General features: G+C 40.1%; 1 protein-coding gene across 1 annotated transcript in view; it reads right to left on the bottom strand.

Annotated features, from left to right (window-relative positions):
- Positions 1 to 1,757: 1,757 nt before the first annotated feature.
- sema4f (sema domain, immunoglobulin domain (Ig), transmembrane domain (TM) and short cytoplasmic domain, (semaphorin) 4F) overlaps positions 1,758 to 14,334 on the bottom strand; it is a 57,992-nt gene continuing 45,415 nt past the window's right edge. Inside the window, exons 2-15 of the mRNA XM_008435954.2 lie at positions 12,109 to 12,245; positions 11,273 to 11,332; positions 7,752 to 7,850; positions 7,297 to 7,408; positions 7,084 to 7,203; positions 6,797 to 6,945; positions 6,529 to 6,710; positions 6,151 to 6,292; positions 5,843 to 6,056; positions 5,479 to 5,588; positions 5,209 to 5,360; positions 4,273 to 4,325; positions 3,987 to 4,177; positions 1,758 to 3,315 (exon numbers count right to left, since the gene is read on the bottom strand). Coding sequence (XP_008434176.1) covers positions 2,614 to 3,315; positions 3,987 to 4,177; positions 4,273 to 4,325; positions 5,209 to 5,360; positions 5,479 to 5,588; positions 5,843 to 6,056; positions 6,151 to 6,292; positions 6,529 to 6,710; positions 6,797 to 6,945; positions 7,084 to 7,203; positions 7,297 to 7,408; positions 7,752 to 7,850; positions 11,273 to 11,332; positions 12,109 to 12,245 — 2,423 coding nt within the window. The 3' untranslated portion in view covers positions 1,758 to 2,613. The remainder of the gene's footprint in view (positions 3,316 to 3,986; positions 4,178 to 4,272; positions 4,326 to 5,208; positions 5,361 to 5,478; positions 5,589 to 5,842; positions 6,057 to 6,150; positions 6,293 to 6,528; positions 6,711 to 6,796; positions 6,946 to 7,083; positions 7,204 to 7,296; positions 7,409 to 7,751; positions 7,851 to 11,272; positions 11,333 to 12,108; positions 12,246 to 14,334) is intronic.

Genomic DNA, 14,334 nt, shown 5'->3' with positions numbered 1-14,334 from the left:
GATGTTTGCTGCTCAGGTTTTCTTTTGAGAGACAAGGTTTGGTCATCATCATGCAAGGAATGATACAAACACACACATTTAGCACAATAGCTGAACAAATACAGAACTTGGAAAAAGAAAAAGTGTCATTTTAAATGTTTTACTTTTAACTCATCAAGTTTACTTGTTTTTGAAAATATTTTTTTCTGCTTTCCAACAATAATGATTTAAATTCGCCTACAATTCAATACCGTTATGAGCAAAGTCTTACTGAGCGATACGCATTAATAGATCACTCATTTTTTTAATGTAATTTTGCAGGAAATTCTCACAACATACTATGAGGGTGGACTGAATGAAGCAGCCAACAAGAAGGTGGGTCACCGGCCTTAGCATTGTGTTTAAATGTGATCAGTTGATAATTATTCAATAAAAAAAATACTTGAGTCTCCATTTTACATGGATAATCTTTTGCCCAACAGGCACAACTGGACAACGGACTTAAACGTTTTATAGGCGATTTTCAGGAAGACGTTGACAAGATCTCTCTCGTTATAAAGCGACTGAAACTCATAACACAGAGGAACCCTTACCTGAGAGAACTCCCTGCAGTAGTCAATGATGTTTTAGAAAAAAAGATCGAAAAGGCCAATAAGGATATAAAAGCTTATGAGAAGGAGATGGAGGACGTCTGGACCTTCGTAAACCGCAAAGAAAACGATCACGGCGAGCTTTAGCAGAGCTGATCCTAAAATAATATTCTTTCTCTTCTGTTTTGTTTATATGTAAAAATGAAGAATAAATAAGTTGCATGTTAGGTTATAAAGGTGTTCCTTGCCAGTTTGTGATTCTATTTCTTTGTAATAAAACTAAATATGCAGCTTTAAATTAAAACTGAAGGATATTGATCTGGAGAATTGCTTGCAAAGTCCTCTGGTCTGTCCATCGATACAGAAAGTTCAAAGTTCAAAGCAGGTCAACTTCATTCATTTGGGTCTTTGTGTTAAGATACAATTTTGGGATAAATTATATGTAATTCAGTAATGTGACACTATTTAGTTTTACTTTTCTGATTACCAGTAAAGATGTCAATAAGTTAGGTTTGAGTTCAATTTAATCTTTCAGCTGTTTTTTGTTTCATTATGTTGGAGATGCAAAAAAAGGAGGGGAAACTGGAGATCAAGATGTTTTTTAAAATTGTGAATAAAAAAAACAAAAAATAGGCCTGATATTGAAGCAACCCAAACGTAGAAATGGTTTGACCTCAGAGACGACTTCTGACTTTGATGTCATCATTCTGTCCCGATGCTGGACAACAGGCTTCCTGCACCACATGCAGTTCTCAGTCGGTTCTTCTGCTCTCACTCAGGCGCACACAAAATATGCACAACGGAAAATATGTAAACGGAAAAGATGGAAAAGATGTAGACACTTACATTACAGCGACAGATAAAAGAGGAAAACCAGTTGGTAAATGAATCCTGTTATTGAGGGGAACAAACATAAATTCAACAAAAAACATTTTTTACATGAAATAAAATCTGCTTTAATTTAAGGAAACTTTAAATAGGACCAGTTTAGTTTTATGTTTAGTTCTGTTGCAGGCATAAATGAAGTTTTTTTTTAATGAATTTGAATTGAATTCGGAGAACTAAACATATTTTAACATCAGACAAACATAATCCGAGTAAATCCAAAATGCAATTTCAGTTAGAAACAATTACATTCTGTGAAATGTAATTATTTCAGAGAAAAAACATAAAAAGATGAAATGACAACTTTCTTTTTTTATTATAAAACACATGACAAAAAGAAAACAAGACATTTAGGTTGAAATCCACTCAGAATGAGGTGACAGTGGCTCTGAGTTTAAAAACAGGTCCATTCTTTAAGACATCATCATTTGAAAGACGCTCAACTTGTTTCGATAATCTGGAAAGCGGGTCGGCTCCCAAACACCGACAGGAATCTGACCCTGAATCCGTGAAGTTCTCGGGAACAACAGTGATGCTGACAGGGACAACCCCGTCTTTGGTTCTTTAGTCTCCGACAGCGACATGTCTCTGTCCGTCTCTGGGGCCCAGACCGGTGGCCAGAACCGGGCCCTGCGTGGCTCAGCAGTCCTTTGGTGCGTTTGGATCCGTCGGGGTGTGCGGCATGAGCGGTGCGACCACAGAGAGAGAGAAATAGCGACACCTAGTGGCAGAGAAAGGAGCTAAAACTGAAGTGCACTTTGCCTTTTTGAAGTTCCATCGGTGAATGACAGACAGTACGACAACAAAATATGGCTTTTCCACGTCTACGCAGGTAGGCATTTCCATCTTTGATTTCCTGCCAACATTGGAATTAAACGATGACCGACTTCCGTGTTCACGTCTCAGTTATTTACATTTGCCATTTACATCCAGACAATGTAAGCTGCGGCTCTCCTGAGTGTTACAACAGTGGTGTATCGCACGCTTATGTGTTTTTTTACGTTGCGCTTTAGTCCGTTCATAGAAGTCCTCTGAAGAGACTTTGACTTATATTCTCATAGAGCTCTAGTCTCTCGTCACGCCACAGCTCCCATTCAAAGGCATTTGGCAGTACCTAAAGTGGCATTCAGTTTCTTTGCAGATTGCAGAACGTTTTCCTTCATATTGAGCTTTCTTCACACGGAGCAAGCGGCGCTTGAAACTCGGACAAACTGACGAACTCGTCCTCTAGTCCCTTCTTCCTCGCTCCCAGCAATTCATCCACTCCATTTCCCTCCCCCGGCTCCTTCTCTCCCAAATCTGGCCGCCTCCAGTCCCCGGTCCGGCCCCCCAGTGCGTTCGCTACCAGGATCTCGGAGTTGAGCTTCAGCCCGCTGCCGCCGGTGTCGCAGTTGCCGTACAGCGAATGCCCGTTGCTCGGGTTGCTGCTGATCCTGGAGCCGCCGCTGAAGCTGTTAGCGTGGGGGCCGCCGTTGCCTTGGCTGCTGAGCAGCGTGGTGGCCGTGGTCGACGTCGTCTTGCCGTTTTGCTTTTCCGACGACCTGAATCCGTCCGACACCATGCTGGAGCTGCTTTGGGACTGCGGCGACGTGGAGGAGCACAGCAGCTTCTGCTCCTTTTCCGACGACGACGAGTTATCGGGAGCGCGGTTGCCCGGGCGGCTGCCGTTTTTCTTCAGGGTTAAGAAATAGAGGAGAAAAGCTCCACACACTAGACCCAAGAAGAATAACAGGACGTAGATTGCCAAGTGGTGTCGGTTTCCATTCTGACTAGACGATCCGCTGGCGTTGGGCTCCTCCAGGTGCAGGAAAAAAGCCGCTCGCCGGCAGGGGGTCGGGTCTCTGACGTTAGGTCCTCCCTCCTGAAAGACAAAACATGCGCATGTTTCAGGCAGTGGCTTCCTGCGATAAAGCAAAAATCCTTCAAAAGGATTTAGACTCTTAATTTTGCATTTTATTTTGTTAAAACTACAAACGTTGTGTAATAGACCAATGAAAGGTTTGTGGAGATGCTAAGAGGGGAAAAAAAAAAGTTTAATTATATTTTTAAATAAATCTTTTGTTGACGAGAACTCAGAAATTCAATTTTCCTATTAGAATAATAATGTTTTTAAATTACATACAATTTAGAGTACACTGTATGAGGAACAGTTAATATAGAAGATGTTCTGTTGTGTTCATAATTAATTAATCAACTTTGTTTATGCCATTAGCCAGATTCTTGCCAAACAGGAAACTTTACATACAGACATAATAAATATAAATACAACATGCTCTCCATCCAATCTAACTGAGCAGGATTTGTTTTGCAAAGACACATTTTTAGTTTCAATACATGTAAAGCTGCTAGAGGACTAAAAACCAAATGACTTGCAGCTAAATGTAGCGAAAGGTGATTGGGAAAAGTACTGACTGAGGTCACATTATTTAGATTTTTGTTTGTTTGTAAAAACTGATCTTGCTCCATCACATGAAGACGAGTCGCCATGGATACTTCTGTGAAGGCTCTATAGACGCAAAAACAAATCTGTACCTGGCAAGTGCAAACGTAGTTCCCCAGGTTTTCCTCGGTCACGGTCACCGCCAAGTCAGAGTGGTGCTGCCTGGTGTGCCTGTGGGGAGGATACTCCCAGCTGCAAGGCCGCGGAGAAAGCTGGACACATGGCAACAGGATCTGCAGCCCAGGGGAGACTTTCAGCAACTTGGTGGATGGACTGCATCGTCCTACAGCACAGGGAAGCAGGGAGCTTAAAAACAGTGTTTACCACGAGATGTGAAGGTTTGAAACCTCATATTATGTGACACCTGGATATATTTACCTTGAGAATCACACTTTTTTAATGCCTCGTCCACAACGTCACCTGAACCAGGACTGGAAGCAGAAAAACGGAGAATCACTCAGATTGTTGGCTAATGTTTGTTCTTCTATTCCCTTTTGTTTAATAACTATTGTTTGGTTCATTTATGTTTAATTATGTGATGTTTGTTTGTTTTTCCCTTATTATGTTTTCTGATCGTTTGGTCATTCATTATGATTGCTCATTACAGATAAGGACTAACAGAATAAGATGGCTGTAATAGAATTACTGTTGTAAACTAACTATTATTAATCCAATCTAGGAATAATAACAAAAACAAAACAAAGTGACAAAAAAAATCCAATAAATTTTTTTAGCAAAGGAAAAATTAGCAATTGAAATTTCTCAATTTAAAAGTTTCCCCGTTCTCGCTACTTCCTAGTAAAATACTGGGAATTAAAGCGACTAAATGTCTATTGGTTGTTTAGAAAAGAAAAGGTGGCAGAAAAACAAAGAATAAAAACGACAATTTCATCAGTTCTTTGTTTGATGGTTGTCTGATTCCTATTTAATCGTTGCTTGATTGTTACTTGTGGATTATTATGGATTTTTTGATAATTGCTCCTTTAATTTGTGCCTCATTAAAATGTATTAATTTTCTTTTGTTTATTTTTGTTCTTGTTTTTAGCTTATTCTTTCTCCTGTCTTTTTTCTTTCCTTCATATACGAGACATTTCGCTCAATAAGTACATTTACAATGAAGTCTCATACATTAATTACCCAGTATTGACCATTTTCAGTGTTGAAAGAATAATCATCTTTATAAATATTTGATGAATGAAGCAAAACATATACATTGTATAAAATGGAAAGCATTAACATAATCTAAAAGTCGCCTTTAAAATCTAACACAGGGGTAATCTTCGGCGTCAGACGTCTGTCTGTAGTTATACTCACTCTGTGAGTGTGAATCTACAGATGTTGTCCTCTGCGCTCCACTCACAGCCAACTCCTCTGGCTCTGGCACAGACCTCACAGCTGGAGTACAGAGCGCAGCCTTCAGTCTGGACTTTGGCCACCGACTGCGGGCTGCCCACCAGCGCTCGGCCCTGGAAACACAGCGACGCCTTACAGAACCAGCACACGCTAAAACTAGCCAGTTCATTTTCAACAAGCTAAATAAATGAATGAAAGGCTGGATGTGAGAGACAAAAGCTAAAGCTTTACCTGATGCATTATTATGTTGTTGACAGGCTCTTCCGGTGAGAAAAGAGGAATCTCTTGTAGTAGAGTTGCATTCTGGTTCGCTACTGCCACCTGGTGGAGCTCCCCACGATCTACAACAGAGAAACCGATTAAAATGTTTTTTTTTTTATTTTAGTTCAAATAAAGAAAAAATCTAACTGAATTAATACAAACTGAATTTTTTTCTGCTGCTACATTTTAAATCCTTGAGTTTTAAGCCAATCAACAGTTTGAGTGTTTTAAAAATTGCCTGAATGAACAGATTAAAATGTAGTTGAGAAATATAAGCATAGTGACTCCAAACAGTCACATCTTAGAAGCTTAATCTCTATTCCTCTCTTCTCACCTGTTCCAAGATGGAGGACGGCTCCTCTCCGGTCCTCGGCCTCGCCCATCAGCGTCACAGCCAGCTTGGTGTATTTAATTCCCTTCCGGACCAGCAGGGGCGCTGCAGTGACGCCGTTCTCCATCAGAGGGTGATCCCTCACAAAAGTCAGCACCTTATCAGGAAGTTTCAACGAGGATTCGAATCCCTGAGCCTTTAAGTCGCTGTTCAAACACTAAACAGTAAACAAAACGAAAAATGAAAATAGTTAAATGAGGAGAAAAACTAAAGGTATTTATGAAAGCAGGCAGAGCGGAGGAGCTCGGTACCTGGCCCGGTCTTGGTGTGGGGACAGTCTCAGGACTGTTCCAGTTCTCACATGTCTTCTTCAGCTCTTTAAAAGGACCGTCCATCACTTTGCTGATGTCAAACAGACTGAAGACACACACCGCTGAAATATCATTGGGCTCCCTGAAAAAAAAAGAAACAAGAAAAAAATTACAAAGCGTGGTTTAAAGTTTAGAAAAATGATTTGTCTGCATCACCCCTTGGTAAAATATTTCCTGAAAACTGACTTCTTAATACCCAGAAAGAATAAAGTTGCCATCAATTTTATAATTTGGTCACTGCAGTGCAACTTCTGCCCACATATTCAACACTTTTATAGAGCATATTATTAGGTAATCGTTTTCTCCGACTGTTCCTACCACTGGGAGGTGAACAGCCCGTAGAAGTGTGTGCTGCTGGGGTCTCCTGGGGAGTGTTGAGCCGTGAAAACGTCCGTCAGTATGTTGTAGCGCTGACCGCTGGCTTTGTCTTCACACACCAGCTGGGCCTTGAGGAAGGTGGTCCACCGTCGCTGCAGAGTCTTCATCCCTCCCACGTCAGACTAAACAATCAGACAGTGTATGTTTACTTCAGCAAAGCCAAAAAAAGAAACGCAAATAAGTCGATTTCGTCAAATCTCTGGGTTACCTTGCAGACCCGCACCACCCTCGGCACTTTGGTGTACAGATCGTGCTCTTTGGCCATCTCGGTGAAGAAGAAGTAGATTTTGTCGTCGTCTCCGGTCGGGTTGCTGTCCGGGGCCTGCTCTATCAACGCCGAGCTCACAAACTCCGGGTCTGAATACACGAATGAGAAAAACAAACGTCCAGTAAGGTCATTCACAAGACCTTAGTGGTCTTGTGAATGACCAGTAAGGTCATTCACAAGATCAAATGTGTGTATTTTGGGCGCTGGAGAACTTCGGAGCGCCTCACCGTTGAGCCAGTTGATGGATTGGTCGGTTCGGACGCGCTCCTGCTCGGGGCCCGTCGCCCTGGAGATGTCATAGGAGGTTCCCAGGAAGTTACTGGTGGCTGCTGTGTAGAGGATGCCATCTGAAGAGAAGAAAGAGAAACATTTATAACAGAGCAGGCTTGGGAAGCATGAATTAAGCCAGCTGAGAACTGATCCAAAGTTTTCCCACTTGCCTGCCATTACAGCTGTGTAACGCTGACTGGGCTCAAAGGGGCATTTTCCCTTCCCAGTCTCCATCTTCAATGCTCCATCCTCTGTTTTTTCCAAAGTGAAGGAGGGAACGTGCTGCAGGATGACAGAAAAAAAAAAAAAACACAACTGGGTGAAACTAAACTGCCCAGAGGCGCCTGTAAGGATCTGTAGATTCAGTGTGAGGTGGTTCTATAACCACATAAAAATCCATGAAAAACTCTCCTTAGATTTCTATTTGCAAAAAAAAGTAGGAAAAACATGTTTTATTTTCTATGCACCTAAAAGTTTTACATGAAAACCGAATAAAATACATTTGCGTTTGTGTCTGCAATTTAATAACCACTCTTAACTCAAACACAGAACAGATTATGACTCGTTTGCAGTCGATTGTTCGCATGCCGCTGCCTAGAAGTATGGAGGTGATGGACACACTCACCAGGAATGCACACTGGGGGTCGAAGGCGTAGGTGCCACACACGTAGATGTGGCCGTCTTTCTGGAACTCCAGCAGACGGATGTAGTTGTTGCAGTCCGCCTGCAGGGGGAGACAAAGTTACAGAAATGAGTTGAGCCTAAGCGTGACTTTTTGTGTTCAACTTCAATATTCAGTAAATATGAAAATACATTTTTAGATTTCCGTGTGAAAACGTTCCATGTAAATATTCATAGTGCATCCCACATTTGAAGATGTCAATGGTGACGAACAATGGTGACATACCTGGCATGTGTTTTAATATGTTTTTAAATATTAATACTTTGGTCTTAAAGTTTTGTTTTGGGATGGAAATAGCTGTCTTTTTTTTCATAATCCAAAATCAATCAACAGCAAACCAACAATGTAATATTTGCATCTCTTCTGTCTGTCTGAAGTGGAAAAATACCCTCACAGTCTCACCTCACTTAGCAGGAAAAGATGACGCAGGTAATTTATATTGAAGTGTGTGTAGGTGTGTGTGTGTGCAGCACAAAGACTCCATGTTTTTCTGGATGAGCTCCAGGCCTGAGTCACCTCTTCCCCAGGGACCAGATCCTCTCCCAGGCCCAGATCATGTCACCTGAATCAGCCCTCCCCGCTAACCCACACCAGCCGCCACCGCCGTGCCGGTTCAGCTCCGTGGGAGGCCCGCTGCCAGCCAAAATACCCTCCAGTCATTAAACACAGCCTCAAATCAGGATTACGAATTTAATGTGGCGCTTGAAATTAACACAACAATAAGACTATTGTCACTCTATTCATTTTTAATGACTAATTCTATGATTTCAGCCTTTTACTAAATGAAGCTGCCAGATGGAATAAGATATTCCTTAACTCGTGGGATCGTTGGAGGCATTTTTCAGTCATATGATGAATAAAAAGATCAAATTAATTTGGAAGAAAATCCGTTGTGTCTGGCATTTCCATATTGATAATCTGTGTTTAGTAAAATCTTGCAGTAATTATTTACATTTTATCAGTTCAGCCACTGGGACCTGCATTATTGGTTTTCACTTGGTGATTTGATCATCAATGATGAGCTGAACTCATCATGTTACATTCATTTTGGGGGTTTTAATCTGACTTGTTTTTTTTCCATTCTGGAAGGACTACATAATGCATGACGTAGTGATATACTGTCAAAATGCAGCTTTGGAAAACAATTAAGAGCCCACTGCACTGAACCCCATTGAAAACCTCCTGGTTATTTCACCAAATATTGATTTCTGAACTCTTCCTGAGTTAAAACATTAGTAGTTTTGTTTCCAAATGAACATGAACTTGTTTTCTTCGAACTTTTCTTTGACCATTTCTCATTTTCTGCAAATAAATATTACATTTTTACCTTGGAGTTTCAGAGACATGTTGTCAGTAGTTCATTAAATAAAATAATGTTCATTTTACGCAAACATAAAGCCATAAAAAGTAAATCAGAGAAAATGATCATTCTTAGTGGGCTCTAAAGTTTTTTCCCAGAGTTTTACACAGTACATGCCTCAACTCTTATGTTCAAGTTTATGCAAGTTGAACTTTAACCTCACACGTTTCTGTAACCATCAGCAAGCTGGAGCTAAAAGTACTAGCAAACATTTGAGGCTGGATCAGCGCAATTCTGATCCTGTTTCTACTGAAGAAAACTATGCATGTCATGTTGTCAATTAACCTTATAAGAAGACAATAAAAACTCAGAAACATGTCATGTTTAGCTTAGGAAAGCTGCTTGAAAAGAGGGTTTCTAAGTTAGCAAATGTTCTAGTAAACGTCTATTCTCCTAGTTTCCCCAGTAAATCTGAGTGTCTGCACCACCTTCACTCTAAAGCTGCATAAACCCTTAAATGTGGTGTGAAATGTGAGGAGACAAACGTCCTCAGTTCTCCAAAACGTTCTCACTCCAGCGGTTCAAAGCCGTCTCTTTCAATGATAACCAAGCACACAAACGCATGCAGGTGGTCTTCTGTTGAGTCTGTCGCCGTGGTTTTCTAAACGCACTCTTGCTTTTTCTCATAGTTGCTTCAATCTCTCTTCTTATTCCCTCTGACTCAGGCGTAATCTTTTAATCAATGTTTTTGCAGAAAAAAAAATCCCTTTGTATTCCTGCTTTTATCAGTGAGTCAGCTTCCCACTTTCTTTTTTTTTTTTTTTTTTACACAGGAACAAAGAAATCTGCTCAAATCTATCACTAAAACTCTGCTAAAATGGACTTTTTGAGGTGACGTACTGGAACACAGTAATTTCACAAGCATCCATTAAAGCTTAAAAGCGTCGTCAATCTGACATTGCATTTTAAAAAAAAAAACAATGAATCACTCCGGCATGAATCAACAAATACACATTGAGTGTAGCATCTACTGTAAGTAGACACTGTAGACGGAGATGCAAAGCTTTGACTGTACTTTACGCTCTATTTAATCAGTTTCTGGCGGTTAGTGGACATCTGTGACTTTATATACAGCCTGTCTCCTGCTTCTGTGTCCCTTCGCGAGCTAACACCCTGTATGAGGGCCTGGCATCAGTCCCAGAACTTCACGTCTGATGCCCAGCAACATGGGCTTGTGAAACACACACACACACACACACACACACACACACACACACACACACACACACACACACACACACACACACACACACACACATATACATGAAGAGGTAAATACAACTTGGATCCAGTTCATATCACCTACAAGTACGTATGTCCCAAAAATATGCAAATAATTTCACTAAATTACATGATATGTTTCAGGTGTTTTGTATCTTTATTGCTTGTTTTCCATCATGCAATACAAGGGATTGTTTCTTGTATATATTTTTGTTTTGTTTTTAAGTAAATTTTATAGAAAATAAGAATGAAAATATCTAGTGAGGCTTGAAAACAGTTACCCATGTCACATTTATGTTGCACAGAATAAACAAAACAAAAAATTCCAAGGCCAAAAAAAAAAAAAATTATAATAATTGACCATAGAACTAGATTATGTTTTTGCCTTGCTGCACACAGTCGGTCAGCTGGCAGAAAGAAGCCTGCTATGCTTATCCCACCAATCACAAGACAAATTAAGCATTTTGAAAAAAAAAAAACTTCTGGATGTCACAGAAAACATCATTACATAAGGAGTAATAATCTACATGTTGTAGTTTTCTGTTTTAAACAAAATAAATTACGTCTCATTGTACAGTTTTATTTTAAATCAAATGGAGGTCAAAGTGAAGAGCATAACAGAAACTTCTGTGATTTTTGAAGCTTGACTTTTTAAAATTGCGGTTTGCACTGGAACCAGGAACTAGGCCTATTTCAAGCAAAAGAAACTGAAGTTCATAATTTTTTTTTTGTATTTTCCAGATTGATGACACTGAAACAGCAAACAGGAGATCCTCTAAATCAAGCTACACAAACAATTATCCAGAATTAATTCACAGAACCTTATTGTGTCTATAAATCTGAGTTATTTCTAAATCAAACAGAAGACTTTAAAAAGTCTCACCTCTGTCTTTCCTTTCCCCACACAAGACTTCCTCTTCTCCTCCGGTACGACCCAATCAATCTGAAGGAAGGTGAGAAGAAAGAACCGGGTAAGTCAACAACTGCTTACTGACAGCTGGTCAATATCAGATTAATCACTTTCTGTAACCCAAAAATGATCAGCTATTGTTTCCTGTCACTGGAACAGGCTGATCTTTAAAGATCCTTTACACGCCCTTTTCGCCAACTCTGGAAGACGTTTTCTTGCACTGTGTGTCTGAAACATAAGGTTAAAGGGCAAATCCAGGAAAAACGAGCCAGTTAAAAATACAATACTTTGTTATTTATAATCCATATCCACGTGTGAGATCCAGAAGAGATTGAAACTCGTCTTCTCATCTTTTTGGAATGAAAGAAAACTTGCTTTACGCATATTTCGCCCTTTTCCTGAGCATTTTTTATGAAATGTTGATCAAATCAAGCCTGTTCTAGAGTTTATGTTATATACAAGTTCTCCAACTTTTATGATCTGATCATCAGGAATTTGAACAGAATAGAAATATCCTTTATTGTCTCACAATGGGTACATTACTGTGCAATCGCAAAACTGAATAGAAAAGGCAAAATTTCAACATAAATACTTTGTAGTTCTACAAAAAACATTCCAGAGGATTTCAGGGTGACATACTTATAAAACTCACAGGTTTACAAGAATGAATAGTTTTCTCAAATGACTTATTTGTTTCATCTGGTATGAAAAGGAGACATTTGATGATTTGGGGTCCATTATCCCTCACACGCACGCACACACACACACACACATTGATATAAATTTGCTCTTCTCCACTGCAGCATCACCTTTTTTGGCCGTTGCTTCAGGTTGTTGGTGTCCACGGCTAGAATGGCATCCTTGGCGCCCAGAAAAAGGATCCCTGAGGAAGAGTTCAGCAGGAAGGTGCTGAAGTTCGTCACGTCCTTGAACGTCTTTTGCTCCACTGGACAAATCAGAAACAGAGAGAGAGGAAGAATTAGCGCCGTTTCTCTGCGTTTGTTTTGAAATATCTTTCTGGATCCTCTGAATCCGTTGCTCACGTGGAGCTCTGCGTTTGAATCAGATTCACTCCCCTGGGAGACATAAAACAGGCTAAATAATAAAACATAGTAATGTACAGTAAACAATAGATTCTTCTCTACATAATACATGGTGTGCTATATCAGCTATATTTGTCTCCTCTTCTGAAACGGATCACATAAATCAAATCCCAGAAGCTTTTGAATAGCGCTCCAGCTCTTGTTTGCTCTCTCAGTCAGTCACTCTCCCTCCTACTCTTTTCCTCTYTAYAACAAAGCATCGTGTGTGTGTGTGTGTGTGTGTGTGTGTGTGTGTGTGTGTGTGTGTGTGTGTGTGTGTGTGTGTGTGTGTGTGTGTGTGTGTGTGTGCGTGTGCGTGTGTGTGTGCGTGCGCGTGTGTGTATCCTCACTACAGAGAGGGGGAAAGCACAGCTGTTTATTTAGTGTCTTTGGTGGAAGACTTTAGCTGCACCTGTGTGTTTAAATGAGGGGAAATCTGACAGATTTCACAGCTTTTCTTTTCAAGCTGATGTTTAATAAAAAAGGCCGGACATAATTACGGACACAAGAGACACACACACACACACACACACACACACGCACACACGCACGCGCATGCACGCAGCACAGCATTATGTCCAAAGAAGGGAACTTGAGAGACCAGTTTGCACACACAACCTGCTAAAACACAAACATACTGTACCCACTGATCACAGAGGATTCAACACTGGTCATTCAGGCATGGGAAGTAAAGCGACACAAACAAAACTTACTAATTAATGAATCATGACTCTCATCAACGTCACGTCTTACAGCTGTGTGCAGTTTTAGGCCCCAGTGGAAAAGATGCATCGTGTTTATCCTGTGTGTACAGATCTGCTGCACTAAAATCCATTGTTACACCAACTATTTACGGCAGAAGAAATCTGCCAATAACTGAAATGAAATGAACCACAACATAAAAAAAAGAGCAAACACCACATACACTTTTATACTCTGCACTACAATGACTGTCTTCCATTCAAGCAACTTGCTGCATTTCCTTTAAACATTTTTCCATAATGGAGGAGAAAAAGACAAAGAGCAAACACAAGCAGCATGGGCTGCAAGCCCACTATTAACCACCAACACTGCCAAAATATGATTAGTAGCATTCAGCTGCCAAAACTCATGTCTGTAACATAATTCTCTCTCCCGATTACTATTAATCAAAAATAAGATTATTTTGTCGTATTTAAGATCTCACTTTATAGCTGGCAACAAAACAAACACACAAAAAGAGCAAATCGCACGGGTATACAACATATACAACACGAAACGCTGGCAGTGATTTAGAAAAGCAGCAGCAAATATAGTTTATTAGTCCATGTCCAATGAAGTGGTTACAAGAACCGTCTGACTGCTTAGAACAGATGAAATCACCTCAATCATTCCTAGAAGATCTTTTTTATCATAACGCCACAAACATCCAGACATAAAAAGTCTCAACAACTTTAGCAGAGAACTAGTTTTAATTTGGATCTGCCGTTTGCCACAAAGACTCATTTTTCCCCACTTTCTTTAGTTGACTCTATAAAAAAACATCACAAATACAATTTTGAAGGACAGAAACATTTTATTTCACTTCCAATGAAATGATTTCCAACAAGAAGAGCTATTTGAAGAAAACTTGGCATATATAGATGATGGAGCGAAGGACACTGAATCTCACAGATCCATTGTCAGAATTTGTTTTATATTTCATAAAAACAGGAGTTTTGTATTATTACACTTTTCGTTTTACTCTCCATTTGTCCACTTTACCCATTTTTCCTCAGTGGTACCTGTAAATCTGTTGTCACGGTCGGGTACAAGGACTGCGCAGAAATGAAAAATGTCAGAAATGCGAAGATTTACTGACCGAGACCAAGAGGAAGGTTGGGCTGCAACCACTACTGGACAATGTTTCAATAAAACACCCGGAGCAGCATCCAGGTGTTTTCTCTTGTCTTCTCTATATATGAAAGAACAGAG

The sequence above is a fragment of the Poecilia reticulata genome, linkage group LG18 (assembly GCF_000633615.1).
Source record: "Poecilia reticulata strain Guanapo linkage group LG18, Guppy_female_1.0+MT, whole genome shotgun sequence".
Taxonomy (NCBI): Eukaryota; Metazoa; Chordata; class Actinopteri; order Cyprinodontiformes; family Poeciliidae; genus Poecilia; species Poecilia reticulata.
Note: the sequence above shows the minus strand (reverse complement) of the source record. Positions and strands in the feature narration are given on the sequence as shown.